The 26,021-nt window shown below is 42.2% G+C and overlaps 1 protein-coding gene across 1 annotated transcript in view; it reads left to right on the forward strand.

Annotated features, from left to right (window-relative positions):
• TJP2 (tight junction protein 2) overlaps window positions 1–25,651 on the forward strand; it is a 114,255-nt gene extending 88,604 nt beyond the window's left edge. The window contains 13 exon segments of the mRNA XM_017873052.1: window positions 676–826; window positions 4,976–5,084; window positions 6,210–6,420; window positions 7,121–7,308; window positions 8,139–8,234; window positions 8,953–9,032; window positions 9,549–9,759; window positions 16,854–16,954; window positions 18,172–18,384; window positions 19,525–19,635; window positions 21,485–21,814; window positions 23,270–23,355; window positions 24,659–25,651. Coding sequence (XP_017728541.1) covers window positions 676–826; window positions 4,976–5,084; window positions 6,210–6,420; window positions 7,121–7,308; window positions 8,139–8,234; window positions 8,953–9,032; window positions 9,549–9,759; window positions 16,854–16,954; window positions 18,172–18,384; window positions 19,525–19,635; window positions 21,485–21,814; window positions 23,270–23,355; window positions 24,659–24,824 — 2,053 coding nt within the window. The 3' untranslated portion in view covers window positions 24,825–25,651.
• The last annotated feature ends 370 nt before the right edge of the window (window positions 25,652–26,021 follow it).

Below are 26,021 nucleotides of genomic sequence, written 5' to 3' on the forward strand. Positions count from 1 at the left end.
GAATCATTTGTAGGAACAGCAAAATGTGGAAGTGGGTGAACTTTGTGATGTTAATGTTGTCTGTTTATCTACCTATCTAGCTACCTTTCCAGAGTGTTACTCTGAATGTTTGTGTTTGTCAGATAAATTCACTCCCAAATAGGTGAAGTATTGCTAAACTACGGTGCCCCGTGGTGATTGCACTAATGTGATGGACCCAGTGTCTGTCTGTGTCGGGGAGGGAGGAGGAGTGCTGCTGCACTCTGCCCTTGATAATCAGAACTCCTAGTTCAGCAGGGTTCAAGGGCAGCAGCCTCCTGTATTAGGATACTGCTTCTTTGTACCCAGACTGTGTCTTTATTTGACAAGAATGCAGTGCAAGCAGACCTTTCTTTGGAAGAATTTTAGCCCTAACTCTGCCCTTTATTTGCTTTCTCATCTTGACTGCGTTGCCATAAAGATTAATATATATAATTCTACATCTTCACTAGTAACAGGGACCTACTGATACTCATCTCATGGTCCCAAGAAAGATAAAATTGTAGGATATATGAGATATATGAGAAAAATGAGAGGGCTTTGTAAACTATAAATCACTGTATAACTAGAAGAAATTAAATCTCTCATTTGCTAATGTTGTTCTCCCTTTTAAAAAATATCTCCCATCTTTCCTTTCTGAAATGGAACCTATTGCAGCCCTAACACCAAAATGGTAAGGTTCAAGAAGGGAGACAGCGTGGGCCTCCGGTTGGCTGGTGGCAATGATGTCGGGATATTTGTTGCTGGCATTCAAGAGGGGACCTCGGCAGAGCAGGAGGGCCTTCAAGAAGGAGACCAGATTCTGAAGGTAAGAACGGTCCAGCTCTGTTTCTAGAAGTTACTTGTAAGGCGTGTGCTTTTCTGGGTGTTCTTTCTGTAAGGGAAGAGAAAGTGGTTCAGCTGGTGAAATAGAGCAGCTGTGAGTTTCTTGATGCCCAGCATTGAAATCTCTGTATTCCTCAAATGGGTCCTGTCGGTCTTGGAACCCAGAACTCATCCATGTATCCATGAGAACTGATAGTGTTTCAGTTCTTGCCAAGATTTTATGAGTCTGATTAATGGGAAAACATTGAGACTCTAAGTAAGCACTTACAGGAAAGATTTTCAAAAGATCTTTCTGATTTTGCTTTTTTCACTGTGTTCCCCTGACTGACATCTTTCTTAAGGCAGTGTCCCATAATTGAACAAAGGTGAGTGTTGGCGTCAGACTGGGTGATTTGAATTTCGTTCCAGCCTCTTATTAGTTCTGTGACCCTGGTTCACCCTGAGACTTGGGTTTCTGTATCTGTTTAATGGGAATGAGAATACCTGCCTCGCAGGGACCCTGGGAAGATTAGACCAGGTAACACTTACAAGGCACCTAGCAGAGTTCCCTGGCACCAAATAGGAAGGTCAGTGTCCATTGTTTTTTCTTATTGGAAGATCACAAATAGCTGCTACTCAATGTTATTTACATCTAAAATTGTTCAGGAAAGGGAATTCCTGGTTAATCAAATATTGATACTTTTAAAGTTACTATATGTTAGTATAATCTGTTAAAGAATTAAAAAATAACTCGTGTGTGTGTGTGTGTGTGTGTGTGTGTGTGTGTGTAGCATTCTTTGTTGACTTCAGAATAAATTTCAAGAACATCAAGTATCTACTTACAATAAAAATATAGAATACTAGGGAACTGTCTTTTTTTGACAGTCTCGCTCTGTCACCCAGGCTGGCGTGCAGTGGTGCTATCTCAGATCACTGCAACCTCCGCCTCCTGGGTTCAATCAATTCCTAGTCCTTAGCCTCCCCAGTAGCTGGGATTACAGGTGCCCTCTTAATTTTTGTCTTTTTAGTAGAGACAGGGTTTCACCGTGTTGCCCAGGCTGGTCTCGAGCTCCTGAGTTCAAGCAATCCACCCGCCTCGGCCTCCCAAAGTGCTGGGATTACAGGCATGAGCCACCATGCTCGGTTGTTAACTGCATTCATTGGAAATTTCTCTCTGCTTCTGTAAACTTGCAGTTCATATATATGAGTTTTTTTTTTTTTCTTGTTAATGTTAGTAAAAAGTCAGTATGTAGTAAACTAAGGGGTTTGGTAGGGGCTTCTAGGCTCCAAGGAGAGGGGAGAAAAAAGTTCTAGAATTCTCACGGAAGCAGCCAGCAAAGTACAAAGGCAGGCAGCCCCCTTCCTTCTTGGCCCCATTGCAGTAGTTTGGATTTCATTTGTGGAGCAGATGAAGGGCAAACCTTGATCGTGAGCTTTGCAAAAGCTTTCCGGTGAAATTCTAGACCCTCCTTGGCCCTGGTCAGGATCCTAGAAGACTGTACCTGCACGAACCTCATGGTACCACATGATCCTAAGAAATATCACTCGCCAGATGTTACTGATGAAAACCCATCTGAGTGCCAGCTCATACCAGTTTACTCTTTGCATATATGCTAAAGAAGAAAAAAGGCATTTTTTCTAACTAGTGTGAGGTCATAGGATGATAGCTAGAAATTTGGAGCTTTTGCTCATTAAGGTTCAAGGATAAAATATTTTTGTACGTTGAGGGGTTGGGAGATTTTCTAAATTTCCGTGAAGAAAAGTAGTGAATTCACCTCTAGAGGCTTGGCAGTCAGACCTCTCTGTAAGTTGTTGTTAGTTGGGGAGAGTCGCTTCCATGGATAAAAAGTCATGGTATCAGCATTTTTACTTAAGGTATGTTGTTTCTTGTTATCACCCTGGCAACATGGAAGGAACTCTGGGAACTGGCTTCTTTTGCAGTCATCCCATGTGGAGGTCAGGCAATAGGTGGTCCTCGTTTCTTGGGTGCGAATAAATTTTCTGTTGACTACAAAAGAAACTTTCAGTTCTAGAAAGGGGTGAAAAAGATTGAGTTTGCCTACAAGGATGGAGAAGCTGCTGCACAATACTAGCTGATACAGGATCCTCTTCAGGCTCACAGCAGACATGGCTAGACCCTGTAGACTACTAAACAGCTAATCAAAGAGGATATTTATTGGAAAGGACTGTTCAATGTAACCTTCAAGTAGAAAAGTGCTGCCCTAGCCTTTTTCTACTTTAATTTGTTTCAATGCCCCTTTTCAGGGCCAAATTGAATATATAAAGTGAGCCTTATACACATGCTAATCACTTTCTTCTGTTGTGGGGTTTTTAAGTGTGGCTCTTTGTTTTGCAAAGGTGACAGCTTGACGTATGGAATGAAGGCATGAGCAGGATATGTATGTTCCTTATCAATAATGAAGATATATGTGCTTTTGCTTATTCCTGCTTGGCTTAACTGCTCTTTGCTTGTTATTTATCTGATAGCATTGTCATTTCTCTTTCAGAAACTTTTATGGGATGGAAAAGAGAAAAAAGACTTCTAAGTTTGGTTATTAACCATGTAGATTTTTCAAATGTAGCTACCACGTGTGCTTTAATTTTGACCATTATAGTTTTTGGCTATCGAAGACTGTGATCGAGCCTGATCTAAGATCAATCTCTTGTGGCCAGAGAGACGGACTGAAGGACTCCCAAGGTCCTCCTCCAGCCTTGTGGCCCTGTCTTGTTTAAGTAAATAAATATAAGCATATATAGTACATGTAAAAATATACATATGGCTGTATGTAGATACAGATGTAGATAAACAAATGGCACAAGAAAGGATACCAAAATGGGATGATCCCTAATTGGGGGACAGAGACGAACCTTAAATACTAAATACTGTTTCAAAGGAAAAATTAACTCGATTGCTTTAGCACATCACTTTATTTTAAAAGCACCAAATTAGTTTTAGTCTAATGCCAGCTTTCACACTCATAGATTTTGGCCTTAATTAAAGCCCACCCAACTAAGGATAAGTTTCTTCTTTAATAAAGCATTACTCTTGTGATTAAAAGGATTCTGTAATTGTCAATGACTGAAGAAAGTATTTTATAGGAATTTTATATCTTTATTTCTACAAAATATTATTAACATCAGGTATTTTAATATGATTTTCGTATTTTACTTATTTATAATTATGTTTTAAAATAGGTTTAAAGATAATAGAACTATGGGCTGGGCATGGTGGCTCACGCATGTAATGCCAGCACTTTGGAGGCCAAGGTGGGCAGATCACCTGAGGTCAAGAGTTCGAGACCAGCCTGGCCAACATGGTGAAACCTCGTCTCTACTAAAAATACAAAAAAAAAATTAGCTGGGTGTGGTGGCACATGCCTGTAGTCCCAGCTACTCGCGGAGTCTGAGACAGAAGAATTGCTTGAACCCAGAAAGCAGAAGTTGCAGTGAGCCAAAGATCGTGCCATTGCACTCCAGCCTGGGCAACAGGGAGACTCCATCTCAAAAAAAAAAAAGATGTAGCACTATGATTTCAAAATGTCTTGTTCTTTGTGCTGCATTTCAATTTTACTTGCTTTCTAACTATAAGGCTGATGCTCTTTAATTTGATAAATACCTTTCAATTTTATAAACACATGTTAAACACTTTTAGGTGATAGAAGCTAAAGGAGAAGGGTGGAATTGGTCAGAGTCTTTATTTGCACACTTTTATTTGAACCAGTTTAAAATTAGCGTGAATGCTGGGCCAGCATACTCATTTGCCACAGACCCCAACACTCCCTATTGCATTATAGTTATCTGTTTCATACTTGTGTATTACCTTCTTGGCCACCTCTATGAGAGACTCACAGAAGGGACATGGATAGAAACAACCACAAGAAATTCTAATCTGATCTAGTGACAGATCCTTGCTTCAATGGCTTCTCTCTAAGGTGCGGTTGGCAGTGTGGGCAGGCCAGAAGGTATAGTGCCCAGGCCCATAGCAAGGTGCTGGATGGGAGGGCTTGAATAGTGACATTAAGGACTCATTTACATGTTGGCTTTGCTCTGGGTAGGCCCTGATGAAAACAAACAGAAGGCTCAGTGGCACCTTACTATAAACTTCTCTGTTTTTTTCTTTTTTTTATCTCTTTCTGTTTTTCCTTCCTAATAGGTGAACACACAGGATTTCAGAGGACTAGTGCGGGAAGATGCCGTTCTCTACCTGTTAGAAATCCCTAAAGGTGAAATGGTGACCATTTTAGCTCAGAGCCGAGCCGATGGTGAGCAAGTTTGGTCATTTAGTTTAGTTGGGGTTGGGGATGGGGAGTGGGAAGGATGAGAGAGGTGTCTTGGTACCAGAATAGGCAAATCTGGGTAATAAAAAATTGAGATGGATCTCAACACCTAATCCTTGGGTCCTAGGTGTGTGAAGAAAATCTGGGTGCCATTTAACTTTTCCATAAAAGCATGCACTGAAATAATTTTACTAGTTGTGTCAGTTTGGAATAAAACTGCCTTCCTGAACAGCCTTACATTCTGGCTGGAGTTATTAGTGAGTTTACATATGACAGGTGCAAAGGCCATGGCTGCTGACTGATGCCCCTGTTACCCCCGGCCAGTCTGACAAGTTGTTTCGCCTTTCCAGGCCTTGTTCCCATCTGTGAAGTGAGGGTTGAGAGTGTCTTCCTTGTCTGCTTCAGAGTTTGATTGGCAACTGTGTTAATCAAGTTCTCCAGAGAAACAGAACCAATAGGGGATACTGGAATCAATAGGAGAGAAAGAGATTTATTGTAAAGAATTGGTTCACATAATTATGGAGACTGGCAAGTACCAAGATCTGCAGTGAAAATGGGCAAGGTAGAGACTCAGGAGAGCCAGTGATTTAGTTCTAGTCTCAGTCTGAAGGGCTGAGAACCCGGAGAGCCAATGGTGTAGTTCCAGTACAAAGGCAGGGAAAAGAGCTGATGTCGCCTTTTGAAGGCCATCAGGCAGGAAGAGTAGTTTCCTCTTAATTGAGAAGGGGTCTGATTTTCGTTCTCTTCAGACCCTCAACTGATTGGATGAGGCCCACCCGCATTGGGGAGGGCGATCTTCTTTGCTCAGTCTACCCATTTATACGTGACTCTCATTCAAAAACACCCTCAGAGAAAGACCTAGAATAAAGTCTGACCAAATACCTGGTCATTTCATGGCCCGGTCAAGTTGAGATAAAAATAACCATTGCAGCAAGCTGTGAAGCTGGTAATTTGTCCTTGTTCTTGTTGGAGCTGTGATTCCCATAGGACTTGTGCACTGAATGGAAGGAAGGTAAAGGGGAGATCAGAGATGGGAGAAGCTGTGTCGAGTGTCTAATACTTTTAACTTGTACTAAGCTGAATGCAGCAAACAATGCTTTTGTCTTTCAGTGTATAGAGACATCCTGGCTTGTGGCAGAGGGGATTCATTTTTTATAAGAAGCCACTTTGAATGTGAGAAGGAAACTCCACAGAGCCTGGCCTTCACCAGGGGGGAGGTCTTCCGAGTGGTAGACACACTGTATGACGGCAAGCTGGGCCACTGGCTGGCTGTGAGGATTGGGAACGAGTTGGAGAAAGGCTTAATCCCCAACAAGAGCAGGTAACAGAGATTGCATTCTCACACACCCCTTTTAATCCTTCCCCCTGCAGAAAACTACAGGCCCCCTCCCCGCAAAAGAAACCCCACATGAGTTCATTACGTGTCATCATCTATTTCTTGTTTATGGAGAGTGGTGTGAATTGTAAATAGCCACCAGCTGGTTTGTTGTGAGTAAATTTAGCATCATGTGGTTGGTTGTTGCATGTGGCTGTTTGAATAACTTCCTAAAGAGCGTCTACTGCCTTGTACCGTGTACAAGAGAGATACTGAATGGCCATAGCATGCCAGCACACCTCTTAGAGACAAGGTACCCTTGTCTGCTGTCCCGTCTCCATCCTTGGAGAGGCTTATACACCCCAGTGAACACTTGGTGTTTGGCTGACAGTGCGGGAACCTAGGAAAGAGGCCTGTATTTGAGCAGGAGTTCCAGGTGTGTGTACTGTGTACCGGTGTATCAGAATGAGCCAGATTTCACATGTTTATTGCTGAGCCATTTCTGGTAGATTTCATAGAGACCCGGCCTTTTTCTGCTCCCATTTGGAAGTGAAGGTCCCCACATTTCCCACCCTCTGAAACTTCTTCATTGTCAAGCGGAATTTTCTCTGAGCTCAGAAGTAAAATCAATTGGATTTGATTAATGAAATGTATGTTTGCTGCGTTTTCTGGCTTTAGAGATTTACTTCCCATGGTTTCTTCTCAGAGCTGAACAAATGGCCAGTGTTCAGAATGCCCAGAGAGACAGTGCTGGGGACAGGGCAGATTTCTGGAGAATGCGTGGCCAGAGGTCTGGGGTGAAGAAGAACCTGAGGAAAAGTCGGGAAGACCTTACAGCCGTTGTGTCTGTCAGCACCAAATTCCCGGCTTATGAGAGGGTTTTGCTGCGAGAAGGTGAGGAAGCAACATGGGGCCTGGAAATGATCTGACTGGGCTCTGAGCCTGTTCACCTTCATTTTCAGACTGCATGGTCAAGTTCTAACTGTTCACCTTCATTTTCAGACTGTATGGTCAGGTTCTAACTGTTCACCTTCATTTTCAGACTGTATGGTCAAGTTCTAACTTATGTATGTCAGTTATGCCAAAGGCAGTTTATAGAGTTGAAATCAAACTAACAAGGAGCATGATTTATAAAAAGCTGTTCCAATTCCTAAATTCAGGCTTATTTCTGCAACCTAAAAAATGTTTTAATACCACTGTTCAAAAATTTCCATATATTGGCTGGACCTTACGCCTAGTACTTTGGGAGGCCAAGGTGGGAGGATCACTGGAGCTCAGAAGTTCAAGACTAGCCTGGGCAATATAGTGAGACCTCATCCCTGCAAAAAATAAAAAAAGTTTCCATATATTATCAGTGGCAAAGTTTGTGTTTAAAAATGATGAGGAGCTAGGCAGTGTAGTCCCAGCTACTCAGGAAGCTTGAGGTAGGAGGATCGCTTGAGCCTAGGAGTTTGAGTTTAGTCTGGGCAGTATAGTGAGATCTTGTCTCTTAAAAAAAATATATCTAGGTTAGTGTGTGGTTAAATGAAAAGAAAAAAAATGTTTTAAATGGTGAGGATAGTGAAGGCATATTCTTCAGAACAGAGCCAAGCTGAGTTGGGGGTGGTAGAAACCACAGTTTCTCTCATTTAGTTATGTTGTCAAAAGCCCATATAATACTTGTACTGCTTATCTTAACAGCTAGGCAAGTGTGTATGCTTTAACGGCCTTTCTTGTCATTTCAGCTGGTTTCAAGAGACCTGTGGTCTTATTCGGCCCCATAGCTGATATAGCAATGGAAAAATTGGCAAATGAGTTACCTGACTGGTTTCAAACTGCTAGTAAGTCTGTCAGTGTTTTTTTTTTTCTCTCCCATATTTTTATTTTGAAAAATTTCTAACAGAGGAGTTGGAAGAATCGTGAACACCCACGTACCCTTCACCTGGAATCACCAGTTGCTAACATTTTTCATGCACTTTCTCTCACCCACTCCTTGCACCATAGACACACACACACAAACTCTTTCAAATATTTCTACAGAATCATTTATAACACTTTATCCCAGAATACTTGTGTGAATCTCCTAAGAACAAGGACTTTCTCCCACATAACTGCAGTACCATTATCACAGCCAAGAAAGGTAACATTGATACAGTGTAATTTCGTATATAGTCCATTTTCCACATTTTCATCCTAGTTATGTGCTTCATAGCTTTTTTTTTTTTAATTCAGGATACAACCAAGGATCATTCATGACATTTGACTTTTATGTCTTTTGTGATTTTATGTCTTTCCAGTCCCCTCTTTTTTCCTAAATAATTTTGTTACACTGATATTTTGAAGAATCCAAGCTAGTTGTCTCCTAGAATGCTTCCTGTTGGAGTGGCCTAACTGTTTCTTCACGATTAGATTTCCGCTAAGCAGGTTGTGTGGGTCCCACTGAATCTCTTTAGGAGGCACCTAATGTCAGGTGTGCCGTCATTGCTGATGCTAGGTGGGAGTATTTGATTGTCACCGTTTTCTAAACAATTATTTAGCTCCCTGCTTTTGCTTTTGCAGAAACGGAACCAAAAGATGCAGGATCTGAGAAATCCACTGGAGTGGTCCGGTTAAATACCGTGAGGCAAATTATTGAACAGGTGAGAAAATTCATCCACAGACCATGTTCTCAGAAATAATTAGATCATGGTTTGCTGCAGTCACTTTTAGAATAGTATCTGTACCTTAATCATTAAATGTTAATAATAAAAAATTGGCCAGGTGCAGTGGCTCACACCTGTAATCCCAGCCCTTTGAGAGGCTGAGGCGAGTAGATCACCTAAGGTCAGGAGTTAGAGACCAGCCTGGCCAACATGGTGAAACCCTGTCTCTACTAAAATTATAATTAGCCAGGCGTGGTGGCAGGTGCCTGTAGTCCCAGCTACTCAGGAGGCTGAGACAGGAGAATTGCTTGAACCAGGGAGTCGGAGGTCACAGTGAGCTGAGATTGCACCACTGCACTCCAGCCTGGGCAACAGAGCGGGACTTCATCTCAAATAAGTAAATAAATAAACAAACAAGATATGTCTCATACAGCCTTTACTTATTAAAACAAAGTCTTTGATGCTATATTACTTTATATACCCATTTACATAACTGTTCCCCATTTGTAACAGGATAAGCATGCACTACTGGATGTGACTCCGAAAGCTGTGGACCTGTTGAATTACACCCAGTGGTTCCCAATTGTGATTTTTTTCAACCCAGACTCCAGACAAGGTGTCAAAACCATGAGACAAAGGTTAAATCCAGCGTCCAACAAAAGTTCTCGAAAGTTATTTGATCAAGCCAACAAGCTTAAAAAAACGTGTGCACACCTTTTTACAGGTAAGTGAAATGTAAATGTTGTCCCTTTGCTCAAAAATGAGAAATAGAGAATTGAAGAATAGAAGAAATGACTAATTAATCTGAATGGAGAATTTGAAATCGTGTTCATGACTCCTTGAAAAATAGTTAATCCTATAAAACGGGATGTTAGACCAATGGCATTTGTATATTGAACTTTGTGATTTTGTCTATTTGAAAATGATCCTAAAGATCCATGATATGGTAATAATTAGCCATGTTGATGAAGTTCAGATTTTCCTGCGAAACTATAAGGCTAGGGATTGAGCCAGGCCGAACACCTACATCTCTGTAGAGATTGTGTCATTGTTCAGTACTCACCATCAATACATGTATTAACTCACAAAGCAAAAGGAACTTGGTTTCATTATTTAAAAATATCCCTGTCTGGCATGGTGGATAACACTTGTAATCCTCCCACTTTGGGAGGCCAAGGCAGGAGGATCGCTTGAGCCCAGGAGTTGGAGACCAGCCTGAGCAGCATGGTGAGATCCCGTCTCTACTAAAAAGGGCCAAGCATGGTGCTACATGCCTATGACTGAGGTGGGAGGATCGCTTGAGCCAGGACTTCAAGGCTGCAGTGAACTACGATGGCACCGCTGCACTCCTGCCTGGGTGACTGAGCAAGACCCTGTCTCTTAAAAAAAAAAAAAATCTCCAAACTAGAAACTTGGACACTCTGAATATTGGATGATTTAAAGATTTATTACTCCTCTTTGTTAGGTGTAATAATAATATTGTGATTTTTTTTAAACAAAGTTCTTTTAGGAATGCATACTAAATAAAATATTTATGGTTGACCTAATATAATGTTGGGAAATTCTGGAGTGAGGAGAGTAGATGGGATTATAGACAGGACAAGACTGGCCGAGACTTGGTAGTTGTTAGTTGTTGAATTGGTTGATATGTACATGGGAGTTCATTAAACTGCTATCTGTACTTTTGTACATGTTTAAAGATTTACCTAATAGAATATATTTTTAAGTCCATGAAATGAAGACCCATTGCTATTACTCATGAAAGTAAAATGGTCTAAGAACTTGACATATTTTAATAACAAAATATTCGCTATCTATATAAATGATGAATTCTGTGCATATGGGATTATTAAGAGTTTTAAAGGGTTACATATGTTTTGCGGTCATGCGGGGCATTATTTTGTGGGGGCAACATGAGGAGACTGCAAGGATATGATACCCTCAGGATGAGGATAGCTTATTGAGTTCATTGCCCATCATCATCCACCCATGTCATTTTTAGCATATCTCTGATACTGGAGAGGATGGGGGTGAATGATTGTGTTCACATTAGATGCTTGTTTTAGTGTAACGTGGTTTTTCTTGTTAAAGAGAGATGCACTACTTACCACTGTGGCCAAATGAGAGATAGTTTAACCAAATGCAGAGGAGGAAGTGGTCCATCCTAAACTAGATTTCTGTGAACGTAGTCTTAAGTACTCATACTCTTGGTACATTTATCAATATCTTTTCTGTCCTTTTTACTAGTATTATTATTACTATACAATAATATAGTAATATATTAGTAATATAGTGAAGAGTGGTACAGCCTTCCATGTGTGCTGTCTTATTAGGCCATAAGAAAGGCCAGCACTTTTGCATAGTCACAATTCTGGTGTATGGCTGAGCCCGGACTAAACTATGGTGTCCATAACTGTCCAATATTGTACATATGTTACAGCACAGACATATTCTAATCCCAAAAGGGGTCACGTAATGTAGCCCTTCCTTTTAACAGATTAAAAAACTGAGGCTGAAGTGATTACAAATGAAGTTAAAACTACTCACACTTTATTTTCCCCCGTTTTTGTCTGAGTACACTGAATGGCTAGGGTCTTCCCTCAGAGAGTTAAATTTGGGGTTCATGTGAGGATGTAGGAAATCGGGAAGGGAAACAGTGCATTGTAGAGGAAGAACTAGGCTGAAGGCGGCTAGACGAGGACAGCAGGGCAGAAGAAGGCAGCCAGTGACTGTGGGGCTCTCCCTTGATCTAACCTGAGTCCGCATCATTTGCTCTTGGGAGCACAGGCCGCCATAGCTGGCTGAGTCTGAGTGAGGATCTGGAGGGGTCCATGTGTGTAGAAGTGGTTAGTAATACCTCTGTTAGCTCCATAGATGGATTACAAGATCCTTGAAGGCAGAGCCTGAACATTTCCCAGCATTGTATGTCTGAGGCCAGCATCAGGACTAGCACATGGGCAAGGCATAAATGTTTGTAACTTACGTTAGAACTGCCCTGGCACACCAAGCCTTTTCTTGCCTAACCTCATCAGGAAGTTGAAAGTTTTAGAATAACTCAAGTCAGAGGTTGGAATGGAAACACACGCTGTGAGCATCGAGTTTCATCTAGAGAACAGTGAAGTCATCTTATCTCACCAGAAATTGCCAGTCTCTTATGTAGAATTGTGCAGTTTTCAGGATAGATGGTGCAGGGTGTCGAGCAACTTTGACCAGCAAGCTCCAATTTTCTAACAAGTGGTCTCTTACAGTACTCTTCCAGACTTCTAAGTTTGACTCCCTACAGCTTTGTGGATGACTGCACTAATTGCTTTTATTCCCCATCTCACCCTCGTCCCACTTAGCTTGACCAGGTTTTGACTTGAGGCTGTGTGCCATGGCCAGAAACACTAGTCTTTACATTTGAGCAGTAGAACCTTCAGGCAGAATTAGTATTTTATAGTTTTTGTTTGTTTGTTTTTGAGACAGAGTCTCCCTCTGTCGCCCAAGCTAGAGTGCAATGACACGATCTTGGCTCACTGCAACCTCTGCTTCCTGGGCTGAAGGCATCTTCCCGCCTCAGCCTCCGGAGTAGCTGGGACTACAGGCACACACCACCGTGCCCGGCTAATTTTTGTATTTTTTGTGGCGACGGGGTTTCACCATGTTGCCCAAGCTGGTCTCAAACTCCTGGGCTCAAGCAATCTGCCTGCATTGACCTCCTAAGGTACTGGGATTACAGCATGAGCCACCGTGTCTGGCCTATTTTATAGGCTTTTAAAATTATTTTAAGTGTACGGCATTTTTGTGAGTTAGTAATTGAGAATAATAGAGTGCTTTGATGAACACAGTAATTTGAAGTCAAGCTTTATGTTGCATTAGTCTCTTTAGGCTCAATGTCCTTTTGTTTTCCCTTTTGCAAAGTAATAAGAAAGCCCCTCTCCCTCACAAGTATTTATTTATGGCAATATGAAAATGGTTCTCCTTACAGTCTTACAGTACTTCTCAGTTAAACAAGAGAAGCTTTATTCTGAGATTTGCCCAAAAGCAAATTGACTTGTCATAATAAGTTTAAGCGTTAGGCTTGCCTCTCCAACTACCAATTTTTAAAAATTTGCTATAACATACATTTGCATATCACAAAATTTTTTTTAAAAAAAACAATCTTTGAATTACATGTTTTCTTGGAGTCTTCAAAGCATTCAGTTCATGGTTTGAAGATCATTTAAGTTGAATTATGGATTTAGAGACCCAAATGGGGCTACCCTTTTATACTAAATTGTAGAATTTTAATTCCTGATTTCTCAAAGGATTATAGACTAGCTGGTTGACCACAGAAAACAGAAGGAAGATGCTGGGCCCCCTGGCCGGATACCTTTGCTGTTGGTTGCCCATTCAGAGGGGTGTCTAGTGTGCCACTGTTAACCCAGGCACATGAAAAACTTTATTGAGATTTGACTTACATACCATATAATTTACCCATTGAAAGTACACAGTTCGGCCGGTCACGGTGGCTCACACCTGTAATCCCAGCACATTGGGAGGCCAAGGTGGGCGGGTCACTTAAGCTCAGGAGTTTGAGACCAGCCTGGGCAACATGATGAAACCCTGTCTCTACTAAAAATACAAAAATTAGCTAGGCGTGGTGGTGGGTACCTGTAGTCCCAGCTACTTGGGAGGCTGAGCTGGGAGGATCACTTGAGCCCGGGAGCTGGAGGTTGCAGTGAGCTGAGATTGCACTATAGCATTCCAACCTGGGTGACAATGAGATCCTGTCTCAAAAAAAAAAAAAAAAAAAAAGTATGCAATTCAGTGGGTTTTAGTATGTTCAGAGTTGTACAGCTGTCATCACAATAAATCAATCAATCTTAGAACATTTTTATCATCCCCAAAGACACCCTGTACCCATTAGCAGGCATTCCTCATTTCTCCCTTTTCCTAAACCCTCTAGTCTTAGATACTACCTTTTGCTGTTGTTCTTGGTACTTCCAAACCTGGTTGGCTGGGGAGGGAGAAGTAGCACTGACCATACATGTCAGGGCTGGGCATACATGCCCTCAGAACCTCAGTACTCCCAACTAAGGCAGTGGCTGAGTGAGCATCCTTTCAGTATTTCACTTTCTTGAGCTCAAAAGATAGATTAAGTCTATCCAAGGGGATATAGGCGTAGCCCAGAGGCTGGGAGCAACAGATAATTAACTAGTATTGCTCTAAGGCAAAGAATCTGAGAAGCAGAATGAGATAATCCAATAATAAACCAAAGGTACTTAATTCAGCAGAGGCACGGGAAGGAAGCATCATGTCTGTGCACCTGCCTGTTAAAAAGGGGTCAAGTGCATGAGTTGGATGTTACCTTTACATGTAGCTTAGGAAGTTAGCTACTGTGAAGCTCTCAATTTTTATTCATAAACTTGACTGTTAATGTGAATTCAATAAGAGGTTTTGTGATATTCTTTATCAAGGGGCAAGAACATATTTCCTGCATCTCACAAATGGCCCTTTTAAGTTTTCTTTATGATGAATACAGACCATACTTAGACAGCTACAACATAAAGCTTTAAAAGACTGTTTAACATTTTGTATATATTTAGTGTAAATCACTCATTTTGTCTCTGGGGTACAAAATCTCACTTCTGTTTTTAAGTGTAATATTTTAGCTGTGAGATGAACACAGTAATCTTTGCAGAGTACCATAATAGGAATATAGAAGTCCATGGAACCAAAGTTCATTTTCTTCGGGTTGTCCAATGGATCCGTTTATTTCAATGTTGTAAATAATTAATAACCAAGGAAATTGTAAGCTCATTCAGGATTTTCCAAGGTCACTGTTAGAACTTCTTAAACAGAAGAAAGCTATGTTACTTGGAGGAAAACCTGAAGCATCCTTGCTCACAAAATTTGCTTAATGGTTATTTTTGTCTTTAGAAGTGATAGTACATTACAGAGGCCATGGCAATGTAGTTTAAAAGAAATCCTGATTTACCTGCAGTCTGATAATTTTAGGGGTACAATTTACCCGACTTGCATATCTCGTTTATCTCCATTAGGTCCGTAATACATATTGCTGAAGAAATGGCATATGTTGTACTTTGTTGCTATTTTATATCTGCGCCGTAAATTTCTGTTTTAGATGGGCCGTGTAGTGTGGTGACTGAGGCCATAGGCTCTGAAAGCAATCTTCTGAGCTTGCATCCAGGCTTCACACTTGCTTGGTGTGCGGCCTTGGGCTAGTTAATTTCACTACTCTGTCTTGGTTTCTCATCCATAAGACGGGCATCATAGCAATACCTACCTTGCAAAGTTTGTGTAATCATGAAATGACCTAATTCAGGTAAGGTACTTGGAAAGTAACTGATTGATGCATAGTAAGTGCTATTATGTAAGATATACTTTGTTCTGAGTAGAAAAAACTGGTTGAGTTTGTTTAATCCATATGTATATTCTAAAATGTGTAAGTCTATCAAAATGATATACAGTCAGCTCTCCATATCTGTAGTTTCCACATCCACGAGTTCAACTAATCACATATAGGAAATATTTGAGAGATAAAATGGATGGTTACATCTAAACATGTGCAGGTTTTTTTTCTTGTCATTATTCCCTAAACAATATAGTATAACAACGATTTGTGTAGCATTTACATTGTATTAGGAATTACAAGTAATCCAGAGATGATTTAAAATATATAAGAGGATGTACATAAGTCGTATGCAAATACTATGTCATTTTGTATCAGGGACTTGAGCATCTGTGGATTTTGGTATCCAAGTCGGGGGTGTCCTGGAACCAATCCTCTACAGATACCAAGGGACAACTTTATGTTTAAGTGTTACTTTTAGTATTTTATTGGAGGTAGCCAACAGTATATTAGTGTATATTTTTCTTATTTGTAATATACCTGTCTATATAAATGATCTTTAGAATCTTGCTCTGTCACCCAGGCTGGAGTGCAATGGTGCGATCTCGGCTCAATGCAGCCTGCACCTCCTGGGTTTAAGCAGTTCTTGTGCCTCAGTCTCCTGAGTAGCTGGAACCACAGGTGTGTGTCACCACACCCAGCTAATTTTGGTATTTTTAGTAGAGACTGGGTTGGTCAGGCTGATCTCAAACTCCTGGCCTCAAGTAATCCACTCACCTATGCCTCCCAAAGTGCTGGGATTACAGGCATGAGCCATGGCAGCTTGTGTATATTTGTTTTAGATGTATCTTTGTTCCTGAAAACACACATTTTTTGTTCTTGGTTTTTCTTTTCTTTTTTTTTTTTTTGAGACAGATTCTTGCCCTGTCGCCCAGGCTGGAGTGCAGTGGCATGATATTGGCTCACTGCAACCTCCGCCTCCTGAGTTCAAGGGATTCTCCTGTCTCAGCCTCCCTAGTAGCTGGGATTACAGGCACCTGCCATCACGCCCGGCTAATTTTTGTATTTTTGTAGAGATGGGGTTTCACCATGTGGCAGGGCTGGTCTTGAACTCCCGACCTCAGGCGATTTGCCCGCCTCAGTCTCCCAAAGTGCTGAGATTACAGGCGTGAGCCACCACACCCAGTCGAAAACACACTTTTTAAAAACATTTCTTAAAGTTAGCTTTTCTGAAAATAAACATTCTAAAATCTGTTTTAGCTTTATCACATCCTATAATGTGAACTCAGACAGCTACATGGTTAATAGTTTTAACTGCATTCATTAAAAGGAGTTTAATATTCAAAGATATGCCAACATTTTCTTGCGTCTACCAAAGTCTTAATTCAAATATCACAGAAATGAGTATAAGTTATGTCAAATAGCATCCTTAATAAACATGGCTCTGGAAATTAATGCAGACCTTTTTGTTTATATTTCTATAGCTACAATCAACCTAAATTCAGCCAATGATAGCTGGTTTGGCAGCTTAAAGGACACTATTCAGCATCAGCAAGGAGAAGCGGTTTGGGTCTCTGAAGGAAAGGTATGTGGCATGGATATGCTGCTGTGAGGTGAGAGTCCCTGTTCTGAAACTTTCCTGAAGAGGGCAGTGAATGTAGTCAAGCCATGCCCGTTTGAAGTGATGCTCATGTGTGTGCTAATCAAGTTTGAAATTTCATAAATTCTCTGATCAATTAATAAAAATGAAGGGACTTTTAAAAGAAGAGCAGAATGTGACGTGTGCAGCCCTACATTCACTTCCCTTTTACTTTTAACGTAGTAACTAGTGTTATATTCCAAGTACACTAATCAGAGCTTACAAGATCTCATGCTGAGCTCCACAGCTTACTAAGGACGTGGGAAACTTAGAGTGCAGATGAGAGGTGAGGTCAAGCAACTTGGAGAATACGGCTAAACATTAATAAAAAGAAGAAAAGCGAATGGAGTCAGAATTACTTAGACAAAAAGGTTGGTTGAGAATGTGCCATCGTTCTGGGAGTTTGAATGGGTGATTTGAGAGCGTTAGGGAATTTGTCTAGGCCTCCAGAATTGGATCGCTTCTCCCTGGTGGAGACAGCTCACACATGGCTGCGCTTCAGGGAGGAAAGAGGGCGATTCTGTGGCCCCTTTTATTCTAGAAGCTTTTGGTGCTAGTGTCCTGTACACCAGCTGAACTGAGTAGTTTTGTGAGACTTTACAGTGACTTATTTTGTTGCAGAATTGACTAAGTCTTGCTCTTTGAGAACTAGATGTTTGGTCAAAGTATCTGGCATCTCTGGAGTGCTTCCAGCTTGGAAGGCTCTGTGCAAGCTTCCCTGGGGAGGACAAGTTGAACAGGACGTACCTTCTGCCTTTGAGGGTCTGAGAATCTTGTAGAGTCATGGATGTGAGTGTAGCACAAGGCAGTGTGCATGTGTTGATATTACTAGGAGAATGGTACCAGGAGAACAGGCTGTGGAGGAGCTGGATTCAGAAGAAAAGCAAGACAGTCTGAGGCAGTGTGGCTTAGCTGCGGTATGTGGGATGGATGGTAGCACAGATAGGCCATAGGGCCCCTAATTTGAGTTTCTGCACAAAAATGTCTATAATATCAACATTGTACCAAAGCCAAGTGATTTCAGGGAGAAAAATAAAAGATGCCTTCCCTGGCGAGCACATCAAGGTTTCAGTCGCTTGGCTATGTCCTTGGGAATTTTCTTGAGTCCCCACTCCCAGGAGCCACGTCAGACCCCACTGACCCTCCGACACAAATTCCTCTAGATGGAAGGGATGGATGATGACCCTGAAGACCGCATGTCCTACTTAACCGCCATGGGCGCGGACTATCTGAGTTGCGACAGCCGCCTCATCAGTGACTTTGAAGACACGGACGGCGAAGGAGGCACCTACACTGACAATGAGCTGGATGAGCCAGCTGAGGAGCCGCTGGTGTCGTCCATCACCCGCTCCTCGGAGCCGGTGCAGCACGAGGAGGTGAGGCGAGGCAGGCCACGGGCAGGAGCAGGAGAGCCTGGTGTTTTCCTTGCACTCTCATGGACAGCTGTGTGTTCAGGGTGCTGTGGAAGGCATTCCAAAGGGTTGGAGCAGATGACTTCCAGGGAGTCTCTTGCAGTCCATGCTGGCATGGTTGCAGTCCGTGGGAAAGTGGGACAGGCAGGTGGACTTCAGAAGAGCTTGAGGGGTCAGTACTCCTCACACCCATGCCCTCAGGTGGGATGGATAAACAGAATGGCTTTATGTGCCGGCTGTCCAAATTACTAGTGGAACATTCCTTCCCATGCAGTATTGTTGTATGTACTTGTAACCTTTGATTAGGTTTCTCTCTGTACTCTTAGATGTCCTTGCTTTTCTTCCCCATCCTGCTTTTAACCTTTCTAATCTTGCCAAAGCTCTTGAGTGTTTCCCCATCAGTTTCCTTCTCTCTCGTATTTCAGTTTTTTATTTGAGTTCATGATCAAACCTTCATCTGATCACATGTACTGTGCATCCACTGTGATTAGATAGCTTATGGGATCCTTGAAATCACATTGACAGACACTGTCAAGTCACAGCCAAGGTAGCAATTATTAGTTGCACCTCAGAGAATGCTGGAATAATGATCTTTGTAGATGGATTGTTCATATATTTGGATAATTATTGCTGTGGATTTTTCTCTAGCATTTTAGCTCATTCCAGTAAATGGTTTTTTTCTTTATGAAATAGAACTACCATAAAAAAAAAACCACAAAAAACCCAAAACAACAAACCGAAGGGGGAGAAAAATATACCATTACCACAGCAACAAATTAGTTTATGCTAGACAAGTTGTAAAGAATAAATTAACTCCCAAATGCCTATAGACATAGATATTAGTGACACAAGAGATTTTAGACTTTTGGAGAGTTCTTAAAAAACTGTGCTTTAAAGGAAGAGACTCTACATTGGATGCAGCCAGTTTTTAAAAATGTGTCTGAAGCATTTGGTGATGGTGTCTGCCTGTTCAGTAAAGAAGCACCGGCTCAGGACCTCAACTTCTGAACTTACTCAAGTTTGCAGAACTCCTCCAAAGCAGTCGAGTGCTCTATTCTCTCTGCTTGGATGTTCTTGTTGTGAGTGAACCTTTATGTCTTGTAGAGCATAAGGAAACCCAGCCCAGAGCCACGAGCTCAGATGAGGAGGGCTGCTAGCAGCGATCAACTTAGGGACAATAGCCCGCCCCCAGCATTCAAGCCAGAGCCGCCCAAGGTACGTGGCTGGGAAGCCCAGGATGGGAAGGAAGAGGAAGCAGATGCCTCTGGAACCTCCTGGACAGCCAGGAAGGAGCATGCATGCTGAGATGGTGTTTAATTATGGTTCTGACACACTGTGTTCTCTATTAGAGCCTGTCTTTTGGCCTGTTGGGTGAACCCCCACATTAGGGAAGGGCAAAAAGGAAGGAAAGGCAATATTAGGAGAACATACAATTTTAAGACTGTTAGTGTTATTTTTTTTGTTTTTAAAAGATTGTAAAGAAAAAATACTGCATACCTAGAATCACCAATCGCAGAATCTGTTTTTCTTTTGCTGTCCAGCTGAAGTTTTCTGTCCACAGTCTGATTTAGATGCTTCAGATAATTCTTTTTTTTTTTTTTTTTTTTTTGGAGACAGAGTCTCGCTTTGTTGCCCAGGCTGGAGTGCAGTGGCCCGATCTCGGCTCACTGCAAGCTCCGCCTCCCGGGTTCATGCCATTCTTCTATCTCAGCCTCCCGAGTAGCTGGGACTACAGGCACCCACCACCACGCCTGGCTAATTTTTTGTATTTTTTTTTTTTTTAGTAGAGACGGGGTTTCACCGTGTTAGCCAGGATGGTCTCTATCTCCTGACCTCGTGATTCGCCCACCTCAGCCTCCCAAAGTGCTAGAATTACAGGCGTGAGCCACTGCACCCGGCCTAGATGCACCAGATAATTCTTACTGGTGATTTGCTAAAGAGAATAATTATTACCACTGCTTACAATGCCTCTCTTTAAGAGAGCTGCTTATTTGTTTAATAATCATTATCCAGAACAGAAAGACACAAGGGCTTATATCAAAAGTTATTTACCTCCAGTCAGAATCAGAGCTATGACTCTATGTTTTTCCTTATGCCCAAATAAAATCTATTTAACTCAATAATTTATTATTTATTATTACTCTTTTTTGAGACAGAGTCTCCCTCTGTTGCCCAGGCTGGAGTGCAGTGGTGCAGTCTTGGCTCACTGCAACGTCTATCTCCTGGGTTCAAGTGATTCTCCTGCCTCAGCCTCCCAAGTAGCTGGGACTTAGATGCGTGCACCACTACATTCAGCTAATTTTTGTATTTTTAGTAGAGACAGGGTTTCAACATGTTGGCCAGGCTCTTCTTGAACTCCTGGCCTCAGGTGATCCACCCACTTTGGCCTCCCGCAGTGCTGGGATTACAGGTGTGAGCCACTGCGCCTGGCCTAACTCAATAATTTAGATGAGAAGAAAGCCATAATTGATTGTGTGAGCCATCAGAAGTAGTAAATATGATAGGTACTAAGTAATAATAATAAGTGACATCATAAAATACATCAGCGAAAATTTGCAAGCTGGGCAAGATGAAGCGTGAAGGAGAAGTGGCTGCTAGCGTGAAGCAGTGCTCTCCTCGCTCCCCACCCCAGTCTCATTCCTCAGCTGGACATGGGTCTCACCTGGGCCGGCTCATGTACCCTCGGTGCAACAGTGACCTCAGAAGCCCACTCTTGCAGTCCCAAAGCCTGAATTGTTCTGAGATCTTCTCCAAGATGCTAACCTCTTCTAGAACAAAATTATTCCAGGTCTGATCTTACCTCCGGCAATCACAGCCCTCCCAGCACTTTCCCTGCTCCTTTTTGGCTTCCTGGCATTCCTAATCATCTAGTGTAGGAAGGGAGGTAGGGCTCAGGAAGCCTGGCCAGTGGCCATTTACCCTGCTGTATTACATTCCTTGTCAGAATAGCATTTGTGGACCACCTTTGGAAACTGATCAGGAAATGGAGTGTGTTAAATCACTAATACAGATTTGAAGATAAACTTAAAAGCCCAAGGTAAAAACGTGTCATTGCTCTCTGCAGGCCAAAACCCAGAACAAAGAAGAATCCTATGACTTCTCCAAATCCTATGAATATAAGTCAAACCCCTCTGCCGTTGCTGGTAATGAAACTCCTGGGGCATCTACCAAAGGTTATCCTCCTCCTGTTGCAGCAAAACCTGCCTTTGGGCGGTCTATACTGAAGCCCTCCACTCCCATCCCTCCTCAAGAGGGTGAGGAGGTGGGAGAGAGCAGTGAGGAGCAAGATAATGCTCCCAAATCAGTCCTGGGCAAAGTCAAAATATTTGAGAAGATGGATCACAAGGCCAGATTACAGAGAATGCAGGAACTCCAAGAAGCACAGAATGCAAGGGTAATTGTTTTTAAACTACACATCATCAATAAGAGTTTTAAATAAGTTTGATTTCAGTATAACAGCGGACAGCCCCTTTTCCACTGCTGCAGATGTGACAGAGTTGTTCACACACACTGCACCCAAGGCAGGGGCTGTGTGTGTCACTTCAGATTGCTAGCTCCCAGCACGTCCCTTGTTCTTCCGACGAAGAAAACTTGACAATATAGGGGAAGAAGATTCCGCTCTTTATACACAGGACTTTGTATAGGGTTCTGGAATGAGGAAGTATGAGGAGAGAATCAGTGCCTCTCAGAAGTCGTTTTAATTAGAATGTGATTTTTTTTTTCTTTTCTTTTAAACATGTCTTCATTAGCTCCCAGATTTGCCATGGAAACCAAGCAAACTTTGGGTGCTAAAACAGAAAGGCCCATAGATTGTACTTTCTGAGCTGTTTGAATTTGTGTACCATGTGCACATAGAACTTTTCAGACATCAAAGAAGAATTTAACTGAAGGTCTGTGGAGTATATTTGCCCAGTAGATGTGGGAGTTTTCTTTCAGGTCTAGCACAGCAACAGCAGTACATCTGAGCATTTTTCTTTTCTTGTGGTAAAATATACATAACATAAAATTTACCATTTCAACCACTTTTTTCTTTTGTTTTGTTTTGTTTTTGTTTTGTTTTGTTTTGTTTGAGACAGGGTCTCCCTCTGTCACCCAGGCTGGAGTGTAGCGGTGTGATCTCAGGCTCAGGAGATACTCCCCACTCAGCCTCCTGAATAGCCGTGACCACAGGCACATGCCACTGCACCCCGCTAAGTTTTCATATTTTTTTGAAGAGACAAGGTATTATCATGTTGCTAGGCTGGTCTCTAACTCCTGGGCTCAAGCAATCCACCCTCCTCAGCCTCCCAAAGTGCTGGGATTACAGGCATGAGTCACTGCACCCAGCTTCAACCATTTTAAAATGTTCAGTTCAGCGGCATTAAGTACCTTCATATCGCTGTTCAGCCATCACCATCGTCCATCCCCAAAACTTTCTTATCCTCCCCACCTGAAACTCCATACCCATTAAATACTAACTCACCATTCTCCTCTCCCCATGGTCCCTGGCACCCACCCCTCTACTTTCTGTTTTCTGTGACTTGGACAGTGTAGGAACCTCCTCTTAAGTAGAATCATACACTATTTGTCTTTTTGTGATTGGCTTATTTTCCTTAGCATGATGTCCTCAAGGTTCATCCAGGTTGTAGCAAGTGTCAAAGTTCCATTCCTTTTAAACAGTTTTCCTGTCTGATGTGTACTGCACATAACCGTGGAAATGAGGAAGCCGCTTCTGTGTTTCCTCTTCTTGAAATGGGATGAGAAAATAAGTAGGATATGGGGAAAGGGTGGGACCAGCAGGAAACCAGCAAGCAGAGTGCCCAGTGGTTCATTCTTTTGCTCTTGTTCTTTTCCTTTTTAATTACCACAGATCGAAATTGCCCAGAAGCATCCTGATATCTACGCAGTTCCAATCAAATCGCACAAGCCAGACCCCAGCCTGCCCCAGCACACGAGGTAAGGACTGCCCAGCAGGTACAAGTCCAAGGTGGGGACTTCTCAAGGACTTGGACTTGAAGAAAAAATTTCCTTTACCCAAATTTCAGGGTAACAGGAGGATTTTTTTTCCCACAGGATGACCTTTTGCCTTACTCATTCCATCAAATTTAATTGTAAAGATTACAGAGTCAGAACTTCAGCATAGTTTGCTCGTGTGCTAAAACTCTGACAAAGTGTAATCATTGATGTTTCAAGCCAGTACTTTTGACACATTGGAGCCTGGTTATGTTACATTGCCCACGGTTAGCACATGAGCAGAATTCCTAGGGCTTAGACCTGTTTTGTCGCTGTTTGTTACCTCTCAACCAAGCTTCTTAATTCCTTTGCATCATCCGGCAAAGTCAGACCACTTGTGCTGCCCTGAGGTCTAAAGGGACCGTGACAAGCAAACGAGCAGTCTCGGTAAATGCCACACAAACAGAAGGAATGTTCACAGTGTCTTCCTGTTGAAGTTTTATACTGGATTGCTTCCTGCTTCCAAGAATAGAAAAAAAAACAAAAGTCACATTTTCTTGTGGCCATTCTTTTTTTTTTTTTTTTTTTGGAGACAGAGTGACTGTCGCCCAGGCTGAAGTACACTGGTGCAATCTCGGCTCACTGCAACCTCTGTCTCCCAGGTTCAAGCGATTCTCGTGCCTTGGCCTCCGAGGTAGCTGGGATTACAGGTGTGTGCCACCACACCCAGCTAATTTTGGTATTTTTAATAGAGACTGGTTTTCACCATGTTGGCCAGGCTGGTCGCGAACTCCTGACCTCTGTCCGCCTTGGCTTCCCAAAATGCTGGGATTACAGGTGTGAGCCACTGTATCTGGCCTCTTGTGGCCATTCTAGTTTTCCAGCAATAGAAAACTGGAAGCAGATTTCTTCTTTACCAGTGGAATGGTAACACAGTCAACCAGGTTGCCTCTGACAACAAAGAGTTCTTGGTTATGACAGACTGAAACTGGCAGAGAACTCTCGCTGCTGGGTGAGACCAGCCAGGGAGCTTAGGGGTAAGGAGGGCTCCCCCTGTCCAACAGGGAGATTCTTAGGTCAGGGAGCACCTGGCTGGCTTCCTCACTCACCACCCAAGTGGGCATTGGATTTGACTTATTACGAACCTGGAGCAGGACCCGAGATGCCTCTGGTTGCTCTGTAGAATGTGGCTCAGAGGTAAGTGATCTGCTCAGGATGCTCAGCCGCTGTGCTCCGAGCCATGCCTCCCCGGGCAGCCGGAGGAATGGATGTGCTCGAAATGTCTTTAACACCCTTTCTTTGTTAGTTCCAGACCCCCTGAGCCACAGAAAGCTCCTTCCAGACTATATCAGGATACCAGAGGAAGTTACGGCAGTGACGCTGAGGAAGAGGAGTACCGCCAGCAGCTGTCGGAACACTCCAAGCGTGGTTACTATGGCCAGTCCGCCCGATACCGGGACACAGAATTATAGATGTCTGAGCGTGGATTCTCCCGGGCCCGCCTGCCATGGCATCGGACTAGCCGGTCCTGCCAGGCCGCCAGGATGGTTCTTCTCCAGTTAGAATGCACCGTGGAGACATGGTGGTACTGTAGCTTGTGTGTCCTCATAGAGAACCCAGGGGACAGCCAGTGCAAATTCAGAACTGAAGGCTCTGTTTGTGGGACTGGGTTAGAGGAGTCTGTGGCTTTTTGCTCAGAATTAAGCAGAACACCACAGTCAGATCCTGTTACTTGCTTTCAGTGGACCAAAATCTGCATTCTGTTTGCATACTTTTAATATGTATATTAAGAAGTAATAACTATTTTTCCTCATTAATAGCTGCCTTCAAGGACTGTTTCAGTGTGAGTCAGAATGTGGAAAAGGATTAAAAATACTGTTGGACTCAAACTAAATTCAAAGAAGTACTTTACTGCAACTCTCTAAAGTGCCTTGGATGAAAAGTGTCTTAAATTTTCTTCCTTTGAAGCTTTAGGCAGAGCCATAATGGACTAAAACATTTTGACTAAGTTTTTATACCATCTTAATAGCTGTAGCTTTCCCTGCACTGTGTCATCTTTTTAAGGCATTTGTCTTTGTAATATTTTCCCTAAATTCAGACTGTATATATCATAGCTATACTTGATAGTTTGGCTGTAAGTGCTCAATAGCTTGAAGACCAAGGAGTTGGTGTCGAAATTTTTTGTTTGTTTAAAACCAAGTGCTGCACAAAAGCAGATGCTTGAGGAAAACACTATTTCCAAAAGCACATGTATTGACAACAGTTTTATAATTTAATAAAAAGGAATACATTGCAATCCATAATTTTCTTTGTGGTAGATTTGTATGCTACTTTCTATTTTAAATACAACTTTTATTTCAGTTCCTCATCATAGAAGTGAGTACTTACTCCTTGTCGAACATTGGAAAATGGAAACATGAAAAAGAAAATTATACCCATAATCCCATCCCTCAGATAATTTTGGTGTATTTTCTCCAATTACGTATTTGTGGATGTCTGTGTGTGTGATGCTTGAGGGTGTACTGTGTTTGTAGTTCTATTTCCTATTTTTTCTGTTTATCTTTCTATCACTAACGTTTCTCAGGTGGTTACGACTATGCAGCAAGGTAGTTAAAGCGTGGTACACACGTCATCATTAACAACCACAGAGCAATATATCCCATGACTGC

The sequence above is a fragment of the Rhinopithecus bieti genome, unplaced genomic scaffold (genome assembly GCF_001698545.2).
Source record: "Rhinopithecus bieti isolate Rb0 unplaced genomic scaffold, ASM169854v2 scaffold_7648, whole genome shotgun sequence".
Taxonomy (NCBI): domain Eukaryota; kingdom Metazoa; phylum Chordata; class Mammalia; order Primates; family Cercopithecidae; genus Rhinopithecus; species Rhinopithecus bieti.